The following is a 22178-nucleotide window of genomic DNA, read 5'->3' as shown; positions in this document are numbered from 1 at the left end:
GCAAGCACAGAAATTAAATTCCATATTAAGACATAAATTACTATTTTATTACATTAAAATGCTTGAGGTTAGGACACATTAATTCGGAGCATTAGTCATGCCAAGGTAGGAAGTTATATGCGAAGAAGATTAGCAAGGAAACATAGGAGCAGCCCTTGCAGGGCTCAAGAGATCTCAGCTGGATTGCTGGCTCCTCCACAATATTCTTGCATAGCTGTGGGCAATCCACCTATACCAGCATCCTTGCTGTATTTGCAGACACTGCACTCCTGGCTTAGGAGTGCAACAATAAACCCAATCTTGCTGTTACCCTAACGTGAATCAGTATCAATACACACCAGGTCAAGGCCCTGTTCCTCAAACCTGTTCCTGTTTGCTGTACCCAAAGGCTGGCAGCAACATTCTTGCTGCTGGCAGGAACAGAACGGGAATCCAGCTGGGCCATTCCCTGCCCTTCATGGGGCACCCCTGCTGAAGTGCCTGCAGGCCTACAGTGTAGCTGGGCAAGGGGGGAGCAGCCACACAGGCAGCAGGAAGGATCAGGAGATGCACTGTCTTAAGACAGATAAATCCCACCTGTGTTTCAATGCCTTATATCTGATACAGCACATCAGTACCAGACTTCTTAACAAACACATTGCAAAGGATAAGAGGCCTCTATGCAATACTATCTGGTAACAATCAGATATTATGGCAGCCACATGCCAAAACTGCTTACCAACACAGACTTCCTTTTGATCTGCAGCACTATTGGTTTATTTGCCAATAAAAATATTTATGTGTAATAATAGTAACACAGTTCTTACACCAAGTTATATACAAAGAACAAGCATCTATATTGCTCCCAGGTAGGAAAAGAAAGCTCTTACCTGATAGAGACACTATTCTCTACTGGATAGATGATGACGATGACAGATGTCCAGAGACAAGTAGAAAGATGAGAAGTGCAAGATGCAGGAATTCACCTCCTCCTCCTATGTTAGTCTACTCGTTTCACACGTGCAGGGTAAAACATCTGTCTCTGATGAGTAACTGTGGGGAAATTACTTAAACTTCTCAGTTACGCTTTGTGTCCTCTGACAGACTGGAAAATCATCATTCCTAAAACCGGACACCAGTATTCCACAACTAACCTTGCTCCTGCCTTTTGATAGGCAAGTCTTCATGCAGCAGCCAGCTTTGTCCATCACCTGCATCTTCTTCACAGAAATTTGAGACATGAACAAATGTTAATAAATCTTACTATTTGATGCCTTAACAGAGAGCTGATATATCGGCAGTTGAAGCCTAGAAACCAATCTGCAGAACACCAAGAAACACTCCAAATCTGAATGGGGTGTTCAAGAACAGAATCCTACCAGTTACTGAGGTAATGCAGCTGGGGTTTTGCCGCAGCTTTGGGCAGGTGAAGAATTTGGCTTTGTTTTTCATTCATATTGCTTAAACACTGTTTCCCAAAAATCTTGTAAGACTCTGTTGCTGGCCTGTGTTTTATGGCAGCAACATCCCATGAAAAGCAGCTATTTATTCCTTGGGGGTTCCCCCTGCCCCCACCTGATTTGGGAAGAACAGCAGTATGGGGGTTTTTATGATTTATATGGAAAGAGGAAACCACCCTGGGCAAAAAGTCTAAAGTCAGCAGAAGCAGCACTTTGTCTTCAAAGCCTTAGACACAGGGCTCCCAAATGATTAACGTCCTAACTCACATTTTTCTTGCAGATGTGATTTACAGAAGAGAATACAAAGAGGAAATGACTTTAAAAGAATACTGTTACAAATGTATTTTCATAACAAGGAACAACAGAAAACAATTACAAACTCAGATGCCAAACTGCTGATGGATGTTAATGCCTTGGCACCAGAACTCGATACTCTGCTTTCCTAGAAAGTTATTGATACTTGCTCAACCTGAACAAAACAACACATGAACAAGTCATTAGATAGCTACAAATTAACATAAATACCTACATTCAGGCTCCACATTTGAAAACCTGACAAATACTGTTATCACAACCCTTAGTTTGCATTGCTTTTAGTTATGGAATATGACAGACACCAAGAGATTTTGGAATATCCCATATGGCCACGATACACAGGTCCCCATTTCCTTGTCTTCTGCACTATCTTTGGAACTAGACAGTAAGACTTCCGGTTATCAATAATTATTTGAACTTGGATAAACAAAAGGAGGTTGGCATGGGGGAGAGTTTATCAATGCAGCTGTAGAGAAAAGCATATGCTTTGGGATTTTGAACACATCTTCACTCACTTGAGAGAACACAAGAAATGGGTTGAAATCAGCACACATAAAGCAGAGATAAAATAAAGAAAGAAGTTTGAACAACCATCTCAGTATCTGTGATAAAGCAGGACATCAGGGCTTTTCCCTCCTCCCAGTCACAAGGCATGTGCCTTGGATTGTCACTGTTCTTAAAGGAGAAATTAAGCTTTAATATCAGGATCTTTCATTGCAGAAAATTGCTTTCTCTTTTAAATTGTTTTCCTTTGTACTCAACCAGAGTAAAACCAAAACTGGACTGCTCAACAGATGCTGAGAGGCCATTTCAGCTACACAAGGAAGATGGGTTCTGAAAGCGCATTCAAGTGTCTGCCTGGGCATGCTTTGCTCCCTCTGACTACTGACAAGGTTTTTGAACTTGGCTTACAAAGCTGTCTGCCAATCTTTTTGGCTTTGTAATTCACTCTCCATTTATCTCAATATGATCAAGTGATGAGAGCTATGACTATATATGTGTAGACACATCCGCACATATATAGGTAAGAGGACATTCCTGGATGGGTGAGCTGGGGAGGAGGGAGTATGGAACTAAAGTTACACATAGGCCTGCTGCAAAGCTGTAATTAATAAAACCTGTTGATTGCAGCCTGATTCTCATCTTGTCCTGCACAAAGCTGTAAAAAACCCAGGCCCACAAGTTACATAACCTTGCTAGATGAAGTGACTGTCAGATACATCAGGTATCCAAACCACTGCATGCACAGCCACTAGCATGCACAAGCTAACTCAGTACAACACGTGAGCACTACCTCTGACGTGCAGGATAGGGACCTCTGTTGCCACCAGAGGCTCAAAGGTGATCCTGAGTAAACACCAACTTTGATAAACTCCATATTGGAGCATGATCTCATGTCCTACAACAATACCTGCAAGATAAGACTTGTCCTTTGGAAGGCTTGTGAAGGAATGAAGCCTATTGCACTATCTCACAGAGCCAGCTGAGAGAAGGGAGAGGCTGAACACAGATGTCACACTCTCACACATTTTTTCCGTACACTTGGGGAGGGGGAAACCAAAAGTACTGACAAAGAATATTTGCTGGGATGTAGGGGCACTGATACTTTCCTGTTTTGCTCTGTATTTAAGGGAAAAATTCCCTGTTTCTCTTAAGAAAAACAAACTTCTGTGGAAAAACAATGTTTATAGCAATTACTACTAGAAGTAAATCTCAGGTTTCTACCCAGCTCTCCGAAGTAGCCTTTAATATTAACAGATGGTTGAATCTGCCTGAGCCAGTGAACTCATTCTGAATGGACACCAAACAAAGGCACACAGTGTTTGCTTCACATAATCTGAGCATAAGGTGCTTTCTCCCAGCCTTCTATCAGGTAATTACTGACTATTTTATCTTCAAGAAGAACCTCAAATGCAGAGCAGACAAGCCTTCCTGTCAATATAACCTGCTTTTCCAGATCTATAGCTCAACTATAAATAGTACTGGAGCAAAGCACTGGAAGCATGGATTTGGGCTGGGGTTAGAAGCAGGAGACATTTCATTTATTGGTGTACAGGCCCTGCTTATAGTACAGTGGCCTTGATGGCTGCAATTTTGAGTTTCTTAATTCAGTCAAGGGAAGGCACTGAAGATCCAAAGCAGATGATAAGGCTGAAGGTAGCAGTCACAGCTGTTGATTTAAGGAATTACTGCAGTCTCATACAGTGAGATATTCCTTCCTACACTGTCCCCTGTGTTCTTTACACAGACGCATACATATGATTTCTTACTGTATCTACTGTTATGTATTTGCCTGTATATTCACTCATTACAGACTGCAGTGAGGCAGTCCTGACAGAGCCAGCCTGTAACTGCACAAGTCTCTAGCAGTTAAGCGTTCCTCTTCCCCTTGCCAATTCTCCAAGTCACGCAATGTTTTAAAAGTTATTAAATTCTAAATAAAAGAGATTAAGGATGCCAAATGCTATTCTGTGCTAAAAATGGCAATCAATATTTGTCAAGACAATAATGTCTTTAGGGCCAGAATACCACTATTCTCTAGACTAAGTTTTTTTCTTTCTTTGGTAAAGAGACAGTTCATCATATTTTCCAGTAACCACTGCATCAAACCCAGAGCTCTGGGTGAGTTACAGCATTTAAATTATCGTACCAAATTAGGCATGTTTCTCAAAATAGAACACTGCTTTTCCTTATTAATATTGCATTTCTGTTTGAAATACAATGCTTTCTTAGTTGGAAAGCACAGAGGAGTTCATCTCAATAGGAGGGTGAAACAACAGATGCATGTGTACAGCAAAGTAGGGAGCATTCGTTAAAGCATCACAGGAATGCGATACCTGCATAAATCGAACTATAAGCACAATTCCCATGAATCACTATTTTAATCTATTTTATTCCGAGATTTATTTCTTTTCCCAGGAAGATGATGGGTAGTTGTTCTTTGTGCAATTATTTTGACAGTCATGTTTATTATGAGAAGTTAATGTCTGTGCACAGCAAATCTGAGAGTGGATTCGGGACCAGCCTTGTAAACGTGCAGAAATTGGGCAGAGAATGTTTATCACAGTGTTTTCCACTTTTATGAGGATGCAGTTGGTTATTATGACAAGGTGAAAGGTCTCAAAGCTTCATTTTTAGGCCACAGGTGTTCTTTGTAGAGGGTTTTTTTTAATAAAGAGTATTATTAGTCCTTTAAATTAGCTCTTATTGAAAGTTACCACATCTGCGTTATGTGGTAATGAAGCCAGGGGGAGGTCATAGCAGGAGACTTGTGCTTGAAGAAAACATCTGGACATTGCTTTGACATTCACTAGCAACTTCTTGTATTTTATTAAGAAGTAAGGAAATTATACTGAAATCAAATGCAAGATTCAAACAAGAAATAAAATGAAAATACAGGACCTGAAAAAAAAGTCTAGCTTTGAACAAAAAACCCCTTTCCCTTCTTTCACTCCCCTCCCATGAACTCTGGTTGATGAGATTAATACCCAGTGCAAATGGCAGCATCAGTTAAAAAGCTGTTCAACCAGTATTTAACACAGATGTGTAACACTACTATCATTTTGCCTTTCCCAGGAGAAGCTAGTGTCATCTTAAATTCTTTCTGTATTAGAACTTCTTTTGGCCTTCCCCCCTGCCCCCCTTTTTGTTTGCTATATCATTTTGTAAAGAGGTGCAGCAACCTTCGGAAGTCCTGTACCTTTATATAGGCAATTTTTATCTCCACTTCCTCCTGGCTGATTAAAGCAGAGAAGCTTTTTTTCCTGTGCACAATTACACCTACCCCTTCCACTGATGGAAGGAAGGAAAAGTCTACTTTCAACAAAAGGGGGATTTGAGCGCCATCAAAATCCTCAACTGGAAGTTCCTAAGTAGCCGCATGATGGTTCTTAATCAAGGCTGACAACTGAGTATTTAGGAACTATTGCATTAAGAAGCTTGGCTGGGTCAGATGACTTTCCAGCTCCATCGTGCATGAAGCTAGGAACGCTGGGCAATGGTTGCTGTATGCACTTCAACAGTGCAATGTATCCCATGCTCACTGTATTTTCTTGGTTTAAGTGCTTGCTTACAAATGCAAATGAAGTTTACCTTCAAGTTCTTACATCACATTCATCACTGTAACTGAGCATCTTCCAGTACCACCATAAGTGGTCATTTGCTCCCTCAGGCAGGGAATCATGTATGTACCAATTCACTGGTTTAATGCCACTTTTCTATTCTTACACATCTTGAGTTTAACATGAAGAACTTTTTACTGATGCTTTCAGCACAGTGACCTTCTGCAAATCTATTACATTTCTAGCCAGAAAGCACAAAGCACATTCTACAAACCTATAAATATATTTGGTTATAGCTATGTGACATCATTACAGACAAGCTACCTTCCAGCTCACCCCAGAATCACAATAGCTGCAGACAAAGTTCACAGTACTGCATAACAACATTTCCTAGGGGGGAAAAAGGAAAGCAGTTAATGTGAATGTGACATGCAAATATGAAGACAGGACACCAGACTTCTTTCCCCTTCCCATTGGGTGTTTTATTTTATAGCATTTGCATTAGGTAATCAATTGAAACACTTCAACAACAGAAAGCTGGCATCATAGTGAGGAAAAAATGGAGGTTATTTCTCAAACAGCTGTGACAAAATGGTTTCAAGTTGGAATAGTATTGCACAAACGAATCAGTTTACGGAGGGTGAGTGGGAGCAAGCATCTTCAACATGGATTGTGAGGAAAAAAGGCACTATTCAGCTGTGTGTGTGTCTGTGTGTGTGTTCAAAAAGAAACAAGTCATGACGCACAATCCATGTTTCTCAAAGTTACATTCAGTACTGCTTTAGAAATGCTCACAAACCTGTCTCTCTTTACCAAAGCTACAGAAAGCTGCTGATGTAAATATCAGACAGTACAAGTGTATGAACATTTATAATTATGCTCCAGAAAAGTCTCAGGAAGAGGACTCTTTCTATAAATACTGCTGCAAAGGTTACGTAGTTGCATAGGCTTACAGTAAAGGAAGCATCCATCCAACTAAGCAGCCTTACAGTTTCCTTAAGTTTAATCTCTAGTAGTCATAAAATATGCTCTAATTCTGAAGAGCTAAATTGGCAGTGCATTTGAACCATGCTGTTCCACTGACTGCTTAAGCAGCACAGTTCAGACAGCATCATCCATACCCCTTTTTGTCATATACGTGTTCAGCAACACCAGGGAAGCTCAATAAAAGATTTAAACAGAATTATAAAAGAACTGAATTTTCCCCAATATAAAACTGAATAGTTCTGAGACCATAAATAAGCAAATATTTATTCCTGGAAAGTAAAAATAGCTACGTATCTTCAGAAAAACTAAGTGTCCAGAAAAGGCATTTCAAATGACCAGGGTGGGCTGCTTCTTCCTCTCCCGTATTGTATAGCTATAAATTTTCATGCCTGTTTGAATACGAGGCCATGATCAGCATACCACTAATAGAGAGACTGCTTGAAAATCAACTCAGAGCAAGCAGGAATGTGCACACAGGATACTCTGCACCCTAGCCTTGTGGCTGTCTATAGACACACTAATAAGAGTGAAGTTCTTGCTGCATGGCTGCAGAATTATTATGGGAAGGAGCTAAAACCACTGTTGCTCTCCTGTCAGCACTGCCCAGTGCTCCGGGCATGCTGTGGGTATGGCTATGCAGCTGCCAGTGCAGCTGGACCTCATGCCATTATGCTGACATCAAGAGTTCCAACAGGGCTAAAGTTTAGCACAAAATCTGGGTGTTAATCTTGTACAAAAGTACAGAACAGTGTAACAAAACCTACTCTATAGTGAGATGAGCGTTTCAGCACCTTTCAAACGAACTCAGCCCTGCAGAAAGCCAAGCTCCTGTGCAGAGACTACAGTGACTTCAATTAAAAGATCCATGTTTAGGAGGCTGCATAGTAAGTTTACTGATCGTACAACCTGCAACAACAAAAATCCACGTATTGCTGCTTTTCACTCCAAGTCATTAAGGGCAAATTCACAAGATAAATTCTGTTTATATACCGTAAAACATTTTTCATTCCAACAACTTGGATTGTTTCCATTTCCAAATAGAAGAGGAATAAACCAGGTTATTAAAAATGTGTAAAGCTCCTTCTCCTAAACTGTCTTTTAGGAGATCTAAGTTTGATAGTTTTCAATTGAAAGGATTCTAAAAAGTTCACAGTTGACTTAACAGTTGCTCTAGATATAAAAGTAGACAGTCTTGATTCCTTCTGTGTTCCACAGACAGTAACACTGTCAGTACATCTGGAATGAAACCTCCCAGTTGTACCTAGAATTCTTGCTTGTCTCAACCCTGCCAGTTCACAGCAAAGGACGGGAAGCGATATCTGATTAAATAAAATGTGCTTTCTGACATGACCTATGAAAAATATATTGCTCAATATATTACTTAAAAGTAATAAAAGTTGCATTGTTCTATTGTTTTCTATTATTGTTCTTACTGAAGACTCAGAATGAAGAAAATCTAAATCCTGGAAGCAAACAGAAATTAGACAACTTTTTAGATGTCTTACAGAATAGAAGGGGTTTATGTAAAGCCTACTGAAATCAGTAGGTTTGCCTATCGGTTTTCTTGTCAATAGAGACACATTTGTCTACATATCTATTTCATTACTTAGATGAATATTTTATATTTTCACTTAATAAACTCTTCTGCTCTCTTAGAGGTGCTCTTCTGAATATTCTGAAGGAGACTCAAGAAGGTAAACTGATCCAAATTACTCTGACAGAGAAAAGAGATAGTCAAAAGAAAATCTATCGTAAAACTAACAGTGAATGAATAATCTTTCCTGGGATTATAAATATTCATTTTATTTCCAAAAAGTTACTGCTTTACTATGGAAATTTTTAGATCTCCATTAGCTACTTCTTGTGTATGACTCCTCAGTTCCTTTCTTTATCTAGGAAAAATGCCTTCATTTGTGAACTAACACATCCTATTCCCAAGCACACTGGCATTATTAATGACATCAACAGACAAGACCTGGAACAGGAAACCTTATGCATGGTTCATGCTATATAAATGGTAAGCTATCAGAAGGAACTTCCCTGATTATTTGGGAAGAACAAAAAGAGATCTATTTTTAAAAATCAAAGGGAAAAATCCAAGAAAACAAAGAAAATGCAAGATGTACCTGATACTCTCTCCCTATCCTCTCTGTCATCAGGCTGTTGCTTTTGGCTGCAGACATTCGGTTCACAGAACATTTTCCATTTCCTTTGCTTTCATTACAAGAACAAGCTGGTTAAATAAACTCTACTTGGTAATCTTAAACTAAGCCTTCAGCATCGTCCCTTGGGAATTTAAACCTTTACCACCATTCCTTACTTTGTCTCCTTGGTGCCTTCCGCCATCAAACTCTGTGGAAAGCACTTCAAGAAAAGGCAGGTGTAAGATGTGTAAAAGCTCAGATCATTAAGAAAATTCAATAGGAAACAAATTCTTACAGTTCTCCACTGCCATTTTCTCTAATGCAGTGGCCCCAAACATCTGTTCACCAATTGCAATTTACTTCATCTACCAGGTGTTTCACACTGTTAATAATGGCAACTCACAGATTTACAATAGTCACATAAGGCAGTTACATAAATACAGTTATGTCAATCAAGTTCACTGCATCTTTCCCAACCAGACTACACATGACATTTTTCTTCTCGTCTTCTTACCATAATAAAAGGATGAAGACTACATTTCTGCAAAGAGAATCCCTGGACAACATTCTAGTATTGAAGTCAGAGAGGTCACTGAGGTGCATTTCAGCAATGTCCAACAGTTGTAACTCAACCACGAAGTAGATGTGATGTTTTTCACTTCACACATAACAGAATGGGTGCAAAACCCCCACTTTAAACTAGTTACTTTAAACCTTTTGGTCCAAATACATAAAATAAGCAGTATTTACAGCATTTTACTCCTTTTGTATATGCAATGCTTTAAAACACATTATAAAGCACCTTAGTAAAAATATTCTACAGATAAAAGTATCGAAGTAGTAGGAAAACCCTAACCATACCACAGCTCACTAATGGAGTCATAATATGGATTCACCAATACCTCAGTTTACAGTTATTACAAAGAATCCATGGAGAAACTTAATACTGAGTTTATGTTTTTTTATACCACTGTGTAAGGATTAACTAGGACTGCAGACAATACCAGCTTTCTTCACAGTTTTTCCAACCTCAGCCAGTGGTGGTGGGGATAAAGAAACCAAAACCAAAACTGCTCTGATTCTTTAACTTTTTACAGTATTAATGTGGAAATGATGTTTGAACACTCATGATCAATTGTCATTTGTAAAGAAAACCACATAGATAAATATGGGCAATTGTAGCAGCGTTTCTCAGCAGAACATGATTCACCATCCCAATTAATATCATGTGACATGATTCACAAAAACAAAGCACAGATGTCAACCAGTTATTAACACTATTGGATGCAACCAATTTTCCATGTTGAAAGCTGGGAAAAATTATTTCCTCTTCACAGAAGTATAAATGAAAAGAAATTGCTCTGAAACTTAAAAAGAGCATCAACAGAAGCATTCTTTTGTTTGGATATATTTTCAAATAGAACTGCTGTGTATTAATTGCTCCAAATTAAAAGTGTAGATTTCTTCAGGTAAAGGATATTAACTCCCACTGAAAGTATTAGATAAAAGAAATGAAGCCTTTCTTCTGGATTACCAACATAGTTAGCCAGTATCCAATGCCCTGGAGGTGATCCACAGCCTACTTTTCTCAGATCTATCAGGAAACGTCTTGAAGGTCTACAAGCAATCTAGTTTCCATGGCTGAGGACTAAGATGACAATGTGACCAAAGATTCAGGTCCATCAATCTCACCGTACAGTGTTGTTCTTAGTTTGATTTTGGGTATATCTTTTCATAGAAAAAGTTCTGAGCCAGAATATATAATTCTCCATCTTTTTCCCGAACTGCATGTGCTCTGACAAACTGAAACTGCTCCAGTGCAAACTCATAGAACTCATTCTCCATTTTCCAGATTTCAGACTGTTGTAGCTTGGCAATAGTTTCTTTTGTGGGAAGTTTTTTCTCAGTTGTTTTCCTAAGATGAGACTTCTTTCCTAAATGCAAAAACAAAAGCAGGAACTTCACTTTAAAGTTCATGGATTAAAAGATGCTTACAGTCCTTTTACTCACAGAGTTTTATCCTCTCAGCATGTTGATAAACTGCATTAGAAGCGACAGAACTTCATCCAGAATTTATTAACGTAACATGCAGGGTTGGAAAATTGCAGTCTCTCGTACTAAATGTTAATGAATTTTGCATCAGTTCTTTCAGTTCTTCCTCCTTACTTTAATAAACCCAGGGAATGAACACTTCATTTAAGGAACAAGATTACTCCACATAATGTACTTGGAGCAAGATTGGTCTTTCAAAATTAATTATTTAGATGTTAATCTGATATCAACTGTTAAGAATTTTAAAGGCTGCAGAGCAAAAGACTTCTTACATGAGACAAAGACGACCAAAATGATGGTAGCGTTTTCCCCAAGAACTGCTATCTGCTGCTTTGTAATAAATTTGTTAATACTACACATGTAGACCCTACACATCAGATCCTTTTCTCCTATTTGCAGGTAGAAGACCTGCCTAAGATGGACCTTTTCCTCATCCTAAGCTGCATGGGCAGCTCCGAGAAACCAAGGTACTAGCTATATGACAAATGGCTTACTATGACCCCAGGAAGGCAACATGTACTTGGGCCTTTTTATCCCTTGGGCCTTTCTGCACAGCCAACCAGGCTGCATCAAGCACAGGCTTGTGTAAGGCAAGAAGATACCTGGGCTGCCCTCAAACATTTGTAGTGGGAGCCTTTTAAATATGTAGGAACATCAGCCAACTGAGAGGCAAACCTGGCAGAGATTCAAAACTATTCATCTAAGTCTAAAGAATTCACATGAAAAAAAGGGATAAGAGGATGAAAAAATCCATGGAATCCTTGAAAATCAACCTTTTAAATAATGTAAATACCTGTCCGGTACAGTTCTGTGGCACCCCTGAAGAACCGGGGCAAAGCTGCCTCCAATAACATGATGAAGTCTTCAAGCTCTTCAGTAACTCCTACTAGGAAGTATTCATTAATCAGATTATATTTGGCTTGTTCCAAAGCCCATCTGCTTCCCACATTCCTAAAATGACAGAGAACAATTACAGCAAGTTCTGACGTCAGCCAACAATCCTTGGTCCCTAGATGGAGATTATTTTGTAACAGGACATTTGCATAGGAAAGGGAAGGCTTACTTCAATTTGTAACCATTCCTAACTTCATTTCCCTTTGCAGTTTATCTCATCTGAGTTCCTACCTAGAAATTTGACTCCTCTAGTTATTTTGATTAATAACTCATTTACAAAACAAACCACATGTGTATAGGGTTCCTGTCTCTATTAATGCAATATTTGGAAGATCTACATTTTCTCATGTCAATATTCAGTCTCCACTTTCCCATTAGCCACCAGAAATGGTTCTGGTAAGAACACGTCTTTCCCTTTTGCATCCTAGAAGCATAATTCTGAACTAGAAAGTCACTGCACTTAATGGGGGGGGACTTCCATACTGAACAACAGACAGAAATTAAACTGACATGGTTTTCCTCCTTTTATAGCTCTAGACAGGATGAAAAGATAGGTTCAGAGCTCTTTCCTTTTCTGCTGCTTCACCTGGCCCACGCGTAGATAGCTCTGACTGACAGACACTGAAAGAGGAGCTCTAAATGTTTGGATGCTCAATTATGTTTGGATGAAGAGTGGCATTGACAAATAATTGCCCTTGATTTCACTCAGAATCCTTCAAATTGCTTTCTGGGGGGGGGCCCCCCCCGCCCTTGCCTTTAGTTCAATGTTTTAAAGCCTGTGCCATTATTATAAACATTGCTACATTGACAGATGGACACTATTTGCCTTTGGTTTGGTTTCTTCTACATAACATTGACTACTAGATGTCTGGTAAGGGTTTAAGAAGATAAATTTATCCTGATCCCAATTATTTTGCTCTCCCCAGAAACTCTATGAGCTTGAACAAAATATCTCCTTTCAGAAAGATGGATATTGTAGCCTGACAGAAAAGAAAAATGTCAAGACTCCAAATCTACAAAAAATTATTGTTAAAATGGGAAACATCTGTTTTCCCTCCTAGCACTGCTGACACAGTACACTAACATACTGCTGGTTTCAAGAGCTGCAAGACTGTTACATTAAAATGCATCTTCGAAAGAAAATACATGACTGAAGTACCTGCTGCTTCACTCTGTCCAGTGCCACACACTTTCTTCAACTATGTTACATATTCAGGTTTGTTAAACTTAGCTTTTAGCACTGATATACCTGACTAACAATGTAAGCTACATTTCTCTCCCTACCAGCATTCGGAGCTGTGGCCACAGAAGAAGGGAATTTGAAGCCAAAGTTTCTCTGGAGCACAGTCTGAACCTCCAGCTGCCACACATTCATCAAAGGTCTGGAACAAAGACAAAATTGAGCTGAGCTTTAAAATCTTTTATGCGTGTCCCACATCTCAACCTGGTTAGTGGCTAAATGTAGTGGGGACAGAAAAACACAAGAGATGATGTAAACGAAGGAAAACCAGTACATTTCCAAGCTTTGCTTTCAGGGTGCTATGAGGACTTACTCATCTCAATTAAAACAGTATTTGGATACTCTACAGTTAGAGCTAATGAACAATTTGATCTTACCTGGTTCATTTGGTACATCTTTAATATAACCTTGATGAAGGATGAATGTCAAAACAAGCAAAACCAGTCAGTAAGTGTTAACATCATTTGTTTTCCCTTACAAAATAAGTCACTAAAGATACAGCACCAATTGCCATCAGGATTTATGTGATACTGGAAACAGCTGGATCTTTATAGATAGAACGCTGTGCATTTCGTGCTGTAGATTAAACAATGTTCTATTCCATTTTAAATATGACAAATAACTGCCATTTCGGGAGGCAATTTATTTTTTGGCAAATACAGCACTGCTCTACATGGATAGACAGCTGTAGCAACACAGAGATTCAACTGCAGAAACACAGTTACAATAAGAACTCCATCAGCATTGGAAAGAATTGGTAAATACTTTGCCCAGTCACCATAAAGTATTCACAATATTCCTATTTCTAAGCAAGGTGTAAGCCATGTATCTAGGAAAGCTTTTTAAGAAATTATTTAGTAACAAATAAGTGACCACTTAGACAACTTTTTAGACTCTTTCTTCTGTCCAGTTTCTGTTCAAAACAACTATTAACAAATATATTTGCCTAATTATTCAGTGTTAGAACAAGGACAATGCCCTTTGCTTCTGTTCTGAGGTGAAGATCCTGAGATAATCTGAAAAATATACTGATACCAGGGCAAAGCAGGGATTAACCTGTGGTGCCTAGGTCCATATTGCACTTGGAGTTTAGAATAGCTCATACATGTCACATAGATAAAAACTCAGCTTCGCTAGGAAAACAAGACATTGGTATGCTTTCTTTAGCATAGCTCTCTAAGAGAAATTCTGCACTGATCTATGATGGGTATTTTATAACATCAACATTACTTAAGAACTGAATTGTTTAAATGCACCTCCTAACTTACGAGTGTATATACTAAGTATGAACTAGCATCTGTCAAAAGGAAGACTCCTTTGCTTATATCTGCAGGTTATCTTACAGTTAATACACAAAAGCAAGTAAGTGATATTCTAAGTAAGATTAAACAGGACACACCTCCTTCCCCACTTCCTCTTATGTACTTACCTCAGCTACTCCACCCAGAGATTTTATTATATGAAATACTTGTCTTTATAGACCCTGTTCTTGAAGCCAAGCTATCTGTAACTTTGAAAGCATGGGGTATAGGAAGAAAATGAATGAAGAACTCTTCCATATAAATGTGATATGGACCGGCAGGGGGTGAGGGTGTAAAATCCATTAAGATTCCCTCCCATTTAATAAAGGAATAAATTGACTTCCATTATGAAAAAAGTTTTGATCTTCTCTACTTTTCATATGAAGAGCTCCTAGTGAATCTCCTATAACACAGACTGGGATAGATATCAGTGTTACAGACATTGCGATTGGGCCAATCCAGTTTTGAGGTTAATGTATGTAAAACTGACACAATCTATATATGTACAATTTTCTCGGAAACACTGGGAAAAAACAGGATCCCTAAAACTTGGCATAGCTAATCAATTTCACTTCATACAAACTAGAGCGGCTTACAGGACAAGTTAAATCTGTATGGCAACAACTAAGTTTCAGACCTAAATAAAGTGGCATGATAGTGACAAAATGAAAAGAAAAAGCATCTTTAATAGAAAACCATAAAATTATTACTGCAGTGAATTGCAAACATTATAAATAGGAATGCATTTCAACTTGTTCCAGCAAATCAGAGCTTACAGTGCAGTCTACCAAGCAGCAGCATTAGGGATTTTGCCTTAATGTTTCCCAGTGACCACCTAACAAGGCTGTTTGGACTCTAATTCAAAACTAAAACAATGCTATTAGTACTTAATAAAAAGCATGAAGTTTAAGTCCTATAAGCAGCTTGGACTTGGTAGCATGGTCAGCTTTCCAACTCATTGATCTCTACCAGCAAGGAATTCCACTGACCAAATGATGCTCTTCCTGAACAGGAAGAGAGTAGGTCACAAGAGATGAGATTCTCTCTCTTTTTAGAAATGCCTTTATGACACTGTATTGCCAAATCATTTCCGTAGCCAGTGCTATGAAGATAGATTTTAAGTTTCATTTCAATTTGGTTTGCTTGAAGCTTTCCTCTACCTGTGCTGTAGGATGTCAGGACAAACTGAACAGCAGTAGCTGAAGATGGCGCCAAACCCTAAATAACAGAGGAGCAGCTAGTCATCAAATGGAAAGACAAGAGGAATGCTCTGTTCCAGACAGTCTAAATACACTGTTTGGATGGGGGCGGGAGGTGGCACACAAAATTAGTAGTCACATTTCTTAGTTATGCTGTGTATATATATTAAGCTGTATTCAGTATGATTTTTGATGAGTTATTTTGGTATTCGCACATTCTACGCTAAATGGTAACATTACAGAAAAAAAAAATTAATCAGTTTACTAAAATATTGCCACTGACATTTTAAAGTGTTTGGCTCTGTAACGTACAAAAGCCCTTTCCATTTACTAAAAACTTCCACCCTGTTCTGATTATAGTTTTATAAACTATATTCATATGCTTAATAATTCACTTTTCTTCTTGATTTACAAGCAGTATAAAGCAACAAGATCCAAAAATGTCTTTCTGTAAACCATGACAGTGGATGTGTAAGTTCTTTTTGCAATAAATGTATTATGAAGTCTGAATCATGTTGTCATTCTGAAACTGCGTTAGTAAACAAGGTTTGAATATACAAACCTGAACATTCCTGTAGTCACCTAAGACAGATGGAGGAAGTCTAGAAATCTATCATTAAAACTCCATAGTTTGCAAGAAGACTCTTCACACAATTCCACTGCAACATTTACTGTTTGTTTTAAGGCTGTTAATTATTAAAAAATAGTAGTGAAAAATGTCTTTCGATCTTCAACAAGAAGAGATGCAGAATTCTCATACAAGAAGATAAGCTTAACGCCATACTTACAACTCCAGGTACCTGAAAACATTTACAATTGTATTTAATTTGTATAACGAATTGTATCATAAAGTTAATTTATAAGGTTACACAAAATGTCACACTTAACATACTTCATGTTCCACTCTGGTCTAGTACAGACAGAAGGGGAGAATACAACTTGCAAAGCCACCATCGCCAAGACTGATACAAGAAATACTCAGCTTTTATCAGGACATTTTTAAATGGTTTATACACTAATTTTGGTAAGAAACTATATATAATGAAGTGTATTTTACCTTTTTATCCCCCTGTTTTCGCCTCCGTAGCCCTGGTCTGTAATCATCTCCAAAGCGCAGGAAGTAATAATAAGAAACTAGTCGTTCTATAGGATCTCTTATGACATTTATGTAAATTGGTTTCTTTTTGACACCAAATCTAAAGTAAAAGAGGAAAAAAAAAGTCTTTTAAAGGCCAAATCAGAGCTTCCCATTTAATACTTAAAAGCCTGACTCTACTGACACAACTGAAATCTACAGACAGCGAAGATGATGGTGAAAGGAAGTTTAATGATTGCTTCCTCTCACCTTCATTATCCTGTGTGTTATGTGGATGTGATTGTCAGTTCCATTTCAGCTTTCTTGGGACTGTGATTTATTTATTTTTTTAGGAGAAGCAAACAAACCTTAAACATCCTCACACAACAGGTACCAAAATGTTTATACAACCATCCTGGCTCTAGAAATGCCTTAATGAGTCTAGCAGCCACCTACGTGTTTATAATAAGCATAAGGAAGTTTGACACTGATTTCCTGCCCTCCTGAACTGTGCTATGCAATGCTGCAAGTGGTTTTCTTGGCAGGTCTCCAGTTGTCAGAGACATGATTTCTAACAGAAGGCAGGAAGAGCACAGAGCCCATCCATTACCTGGGTTGCATCCATATGTCTATCTTTATTAAATAGAAGCCTAAGATAGTATCTGTAACCATATTAACTTCTCTATCTGAAAATATAACATTTTTCCTTAGACATTTACCTTAAGCAACTTTTGATTTACTATGGTACAAACAGGAACCCTGATGAAATTAGGTGGTAAGCTCGTAGGACACGTGAGAAAGATTTAAACCACCAAAATGGTTTTGTGCAAATGCTGCCTTTCAATGACCTATATTCAAGGCAGCTTTTACGACACATTTCTCAGTTTTATTTTCTTTTCCATTTGAGACATCACTGTGGCAAATAAATATGGTATCCAAACATTAAAGAGGTTATATTACAATGGGAATGTGTGTCAGATGCAGTACCATTATGGTTCAAGTGGTACTCTGTAAATTATAGTACCAGATACTGCTCATGTGAGCAATCTTAAGTTGCAAAAGGTGAAGAACAGAAACACAGAATAAGCAGCAGAGAATAAGTTAAAAAAACCCCACAATTAAAAGGCATTACTGTGGCAAAAGGCCAGCAATGCAGATACGGAAATTGTTAAAGGCTATAGAACAGCAATTGATTCTTCTGATGTTACCAGCAGAGTACCAATGCATTAGACCGTAGCAGGTAAAGGTGACATTGCTGACATTTGTCTGTATGCTAGCTCTTACTTCCCAAAGTGTGCAAAACAGGAGTGTGTGCATCAAAATGATTCAAAGTCCAGACTTTGAACTGCACCTCTTTCAGGTCCACTGAAGTGTGAGAGACATGCACAGGCATCCCCTTCTACAGACTCTACTGCAAGTGTTGGTGAAGGCTGGAACAAACCATTCAGATCAAGCAGCAGCCTCAACCAGTAATATGTTTCTGTGTGTTAAATGGAGGTGTCAGAGCCCTTGGAAATGTTTGTGCTGGATTGTACGCTTAAGTGGATTTGCACATGACCTGGCAAAACTCGCATCAGTTAGAATACCATAAGGTTCTTACTACTGTAGCTTTATTAGTAATTATAATGATTTTGTAACTGCACTGTCAAAGAACTTTACCATAGTTTACCAGAGAAAAAAGGGGATAAGGGGGGAAAGGGAAGGGATCAGAAATTAAGAAAAAGAGGAAAACAAATTTAAACTCGTATTACTGAAATTTTTACATGGATGGGTTTCGATAACCTGTCCTCAATATCATCAGTCATTGAATGAATGCAGTACTTTAAGCTTCAGAGTATTTTAAGAGGTTCTTCCGATACCTCACTGTGGACCCAAGCCTGGTATTTGCGTATAAGCAAGCACTGACTTGTTGGAAATACTTTACATTTCTCAACTACAAGAATGTTCATTACAAGAACACACCTCATAGCCTGAAAAGTGCGGGCCATGCCAAGCACAGCCAAAGTATTCAAGGTATTATTTTAATAATGAAAACCCGACGTATGAGAAAGCAAGCTATGTTGGGGAAAGGGGGCTGGGAAATAAATCATTTAGGGGAAAGGATAACAAACAGCAAGCACAAGGATAACACAGTTCTAGAGGGAAGATGCAGATGAAAGACATCTGTGAAATTGCTTAGATGCTCTCCAGATGTAAAGTAATTATTTTAAACATTGGAGTATTTGAGGATGTTTTCAGCTTTATGAAGCGAGCAATGTATAGAATCATAGAATGGTCTGGCTTGGAAAGGACCTTAAGATCATCCAGTTCCATCCCCCCTGCCATGGGCAGGGATGCCCCACACTAAACCATGTCACCCAAGGCTCTGGTCAACCTGGCCTTGAAATTAAATAACATTCATTCATTCTAGAAAGCTGTTACTCAGTTCAAAGGTGCATTAATGTTGCAGCATTTTAACTTTAGAAGGCAGAAAAGCCACTAATGAAAGTTGGTACATTTTGTTTTATTGAATGATGTGCAATTAAGACTTCTTGCCTGCTACTTTCTGTAAACTTCAAGGTTTTACTTGGTGCCATTGGTATTATCCAGCTGCTACTGTAGCTTTTAGCATTTTCTATTATATAATATGCTGTACTGGGAATCTCTGAAGCTCTCGCTTCCCCTTCTCATTCCTTGTAATCAAAAGCTAGAATAAAGAGAATAACTAAAAGCAATGACTAAACAAAAGAGGCTCTTACACACTAAAAATCTCATTTCATTAAATAAATCATGGAATCATAGAATAGTTAGGGTTGGAAAGGACCTTGAGATAATGCAGTTCCAACCTCCCTGCCATGGGCAGGGATGCCCCACACTAAACCATGTCACCCAAGACTCCTTCCAACTTGGCCTTGAGCACTGCCAGGGGTGGAGCATTTATCACTTCTGCGGGCATCCTGTGCCAGTGCCTCAGCACCCTCACAGGGAAGAACTTCTGCCTTAGATCTAACCTGAACTTCCCCTGCTTCAGTGTGAACCCATCACCCCTTGTCCTATTGCTACAGGCCCTGATGAAGAGTCCCTCTCCAGCATCCTCGTATTCTCCCTTCAGGTATTGGAAGGCCTCCCACAGCTTCTCTTCTCCAGGCTGAACCAGCCCCAGCAGCCTGCCCTCCTACATAAATGTTCTAATACACAGAAACATAACACGACTGAGGCTTGACCACCAGCAGGAGGTGAAAGTACTGGTTACTATTGGTTGTGCAGTCAAATATGCTGAGATCTGAAAATTCCACTTTCAACTTTCAATGCTTTTCAGCATGCTGCAAGTGCAAAATGAAGAACTGTCTACTAAGCATCTTAAGCAAAACTGACTTGCCAGTTCAAGGAGAGGCTTCACAAGACTGAGCTACTGAGGATCATTGCTTTAGATCCATTAGCAAAAAAGAGACAAGGGAAGAAACACATGAAAGTGTGAATACAGATATGATCCTGAACATCTGAAGTCTTTGGGAGGATTTTTATCCCATTTTCTTTTAGATTAATTTTGGAAGCAGCAGGATTTAACTCCAGAATAATTATTTCAATGCTTTCTATGGCAAGTCAAAATACTATAGGCCAAAAAACTGCTTTAAAATATAACTTTTAGTATTTTGATACAGTATATAGGGATACTCATAGCTTAAGAGGCAGGTGGTATTACCTGTTATATGAAACACACTTGAGAACAAGTATCTTAAACTTCCCTGAACGGGAAGCAATCCTAAGGAAAAACTCTCAGTGTTTTAGAGAAAAGCCAGGATTTTCAGTAAAACAAGACTGTAATTCACACAAGGAATACTAAACGCAGCATATAAATAGCTTTGAAATGAGACTCGGCTACACGTTAACATGCAAAAAGGAAAGAGAAAACTGTGAAAATCAAACCCAAATATTGTTCAGCACACGAATTTCAGCGTGCGAATATTTCAAACCTCAGCTGTCACACTGTCATCACTAGAGGGCACTAATGCCCCAGCTGCATCCAAGCAACCTCAACTACTGTGGTACTCAACAGATAAATCCAAGGGTAACATACTTGGCAAAGTCCAAATAAGATATATGGCCATGGTAAAATCCTGGTTTCATTTCCTTCCAGGAAGTCACATTCTTCACAAATCGGACCTGTAAAAGTAGACAGCAGAAAATGTTTCTGTACAGTTGGAACACATTGAGTTTTCCCACACATGGTACCCTCTGGTTTATAAAATTATCATGCATTATAAAACAACATTCTATTTTGAATATTAGCAAAGAATTTGTGCCACCAAAACCAGACTTTTTTTCAAGCATACAGAGGACTCTGCTTATATCATCACAATTCAACGATCAGAAAGTAAACCAAAGCGGAAGACAGCAATCAGAAAGGCAATTCAAGAAAAGCTTCCACAAAAGCATTAGCAAGACAAACATTTCATTTTGTTTCAGTCCATTTTATCTGTCATTGGAAAGGAATGGGGAATTCCATCAGCAAGAAGTAGAAATGCACATACACCTTTGATGGAATTGTCTGATCTGTAGTTAGTCCCTTAAATAAAAGCAAACTTGATTTACAAGCAAGTTCTTTGACCGATTTTACTGGAACAAGAAACAAATCTCATGGTTCATTTGCTCCCCCATCTCAAAATGCAAAGCATGAGTAATCCAAAAATTGCATAAAGGTATACAGTGCAAACTAGATTTATAGCTTACCATTTTGAATTGTTACCTTAAGTCTAACATTTCAGTGAAGCTTCCATGTTAAAGCATGAAGCAGCCCTTCAGCAAGGGCTGATAACGCAGTTGCGGGCAAACTTCATGAAAACAGGAATAGCTTTCCCCTTCAAAGAGCAAATTAAGGTACACATCCCAAACTAGAAAGGATTATCACATTAAGTGGGATATGGAAGCCCTGAAATAGCTCAGCTTTATTAGATGAACAGAGTATTTTAACATCAAAGCACCTAACTTGGAAAGCTATGTCAAAACTAGTCAACTGGATAATAAAGAAAAGATGATAAACTTGTGCTGCCTGGCCTGTCTGACAATGATAGGCCACTTGTGAAGCCGCAAATGAGATGATAGCATTCCCTGAACATCTACAGTACCTTTTCTGTTACACAGTGACAGAGATAACCATGAAGATACTGAGGTGAAACAAGAGAGTCAAAAAGGGAAAGCTGGAGAGTTCAAGTCAATGCACTAACATTCTGTAAGGTCTAATGGATGGAGAGTCCTGGAACATACTTATTATTTACTATCACCAACCAATTGAGGATTTTAAAAGGCAAGACTGGCCTGCTTCTGTTTCTTCAAATGTGCAAAACTCACAGTCTAAGACTTAAGAGGTTGATAAAATTTACCTATTTCCTCAAACACTGGTTCCTGGGCTCTCAGGTGAAAGAAATGTACATTACTTTATAGTAACAGGCAGCATTCATTTTTTCAATGTATGAGTTTCACAGTCTGTGGCA

General features: G+C 38.6%; 1 protein-coding gene across 2 annotated transcripts in view; it reads right to left on the bottom strand.

Moving 5' to 3' along the window:
• Positions 1-6272: 6272 nt before the first annotated feature.
• The window catches only part of HS2ST1 (heparan sulfate 2-O-sulfotransferase 1), an 82593-nt gene continuing 66687 nt past the window's right edge, over positions 6273-22178 (bottom strand). Inside the window, exons 3-7 of one of the 2 annotated variants that reach the window (XM_061379284.1) lie at positions 20765-20850; positions 16690-16828; positions 13177-13274; positions 11792-11949; positions 6273-10880 (exon numbers count right to left, since the gene is read on the bottom strand). In XM_061379284.1, the coding sequence (XP_061235268.1) occupies positions 10654-10880; positions 11792-11949; positions 13177-13274; positions 16690-16828; positions 20765-20850 (708 nt within the window). In that variant the 3' untranslated portion in view covers positions 6273-10653. Of the gene's footprint in view, positions 10881-11790; positions 11950-13051; positions 13275-16689; positions 16829-20764; positions 20851-22178 lie in introns of those variants that run through there. The other variant, XR_009729411.1, reaches the window with a different exon arrangement.

The sequence above is a fragment of the Neopsephotus bourkii genome, unplaced genomic scaffold, assembly GCF_033783945.1.
Source record: "Neopsephotus bourkii isolate Nb327-2 ecotype Australia unplaced genomic scaffold, CSIRO-AGI_Nbou_v1 NB_1768, whole genome shotgun sequence".
NCBI lineage: Eukaryota > Metazoa > Chordata > Aves > Psittaciformes > Psittacidae > Neopsephotus > Neopsephotus bourkii.
Note: the sequence above shows the minus strand (reverse complement) of the source record. Positions and strands in the feature narration are given on the sequence as shown.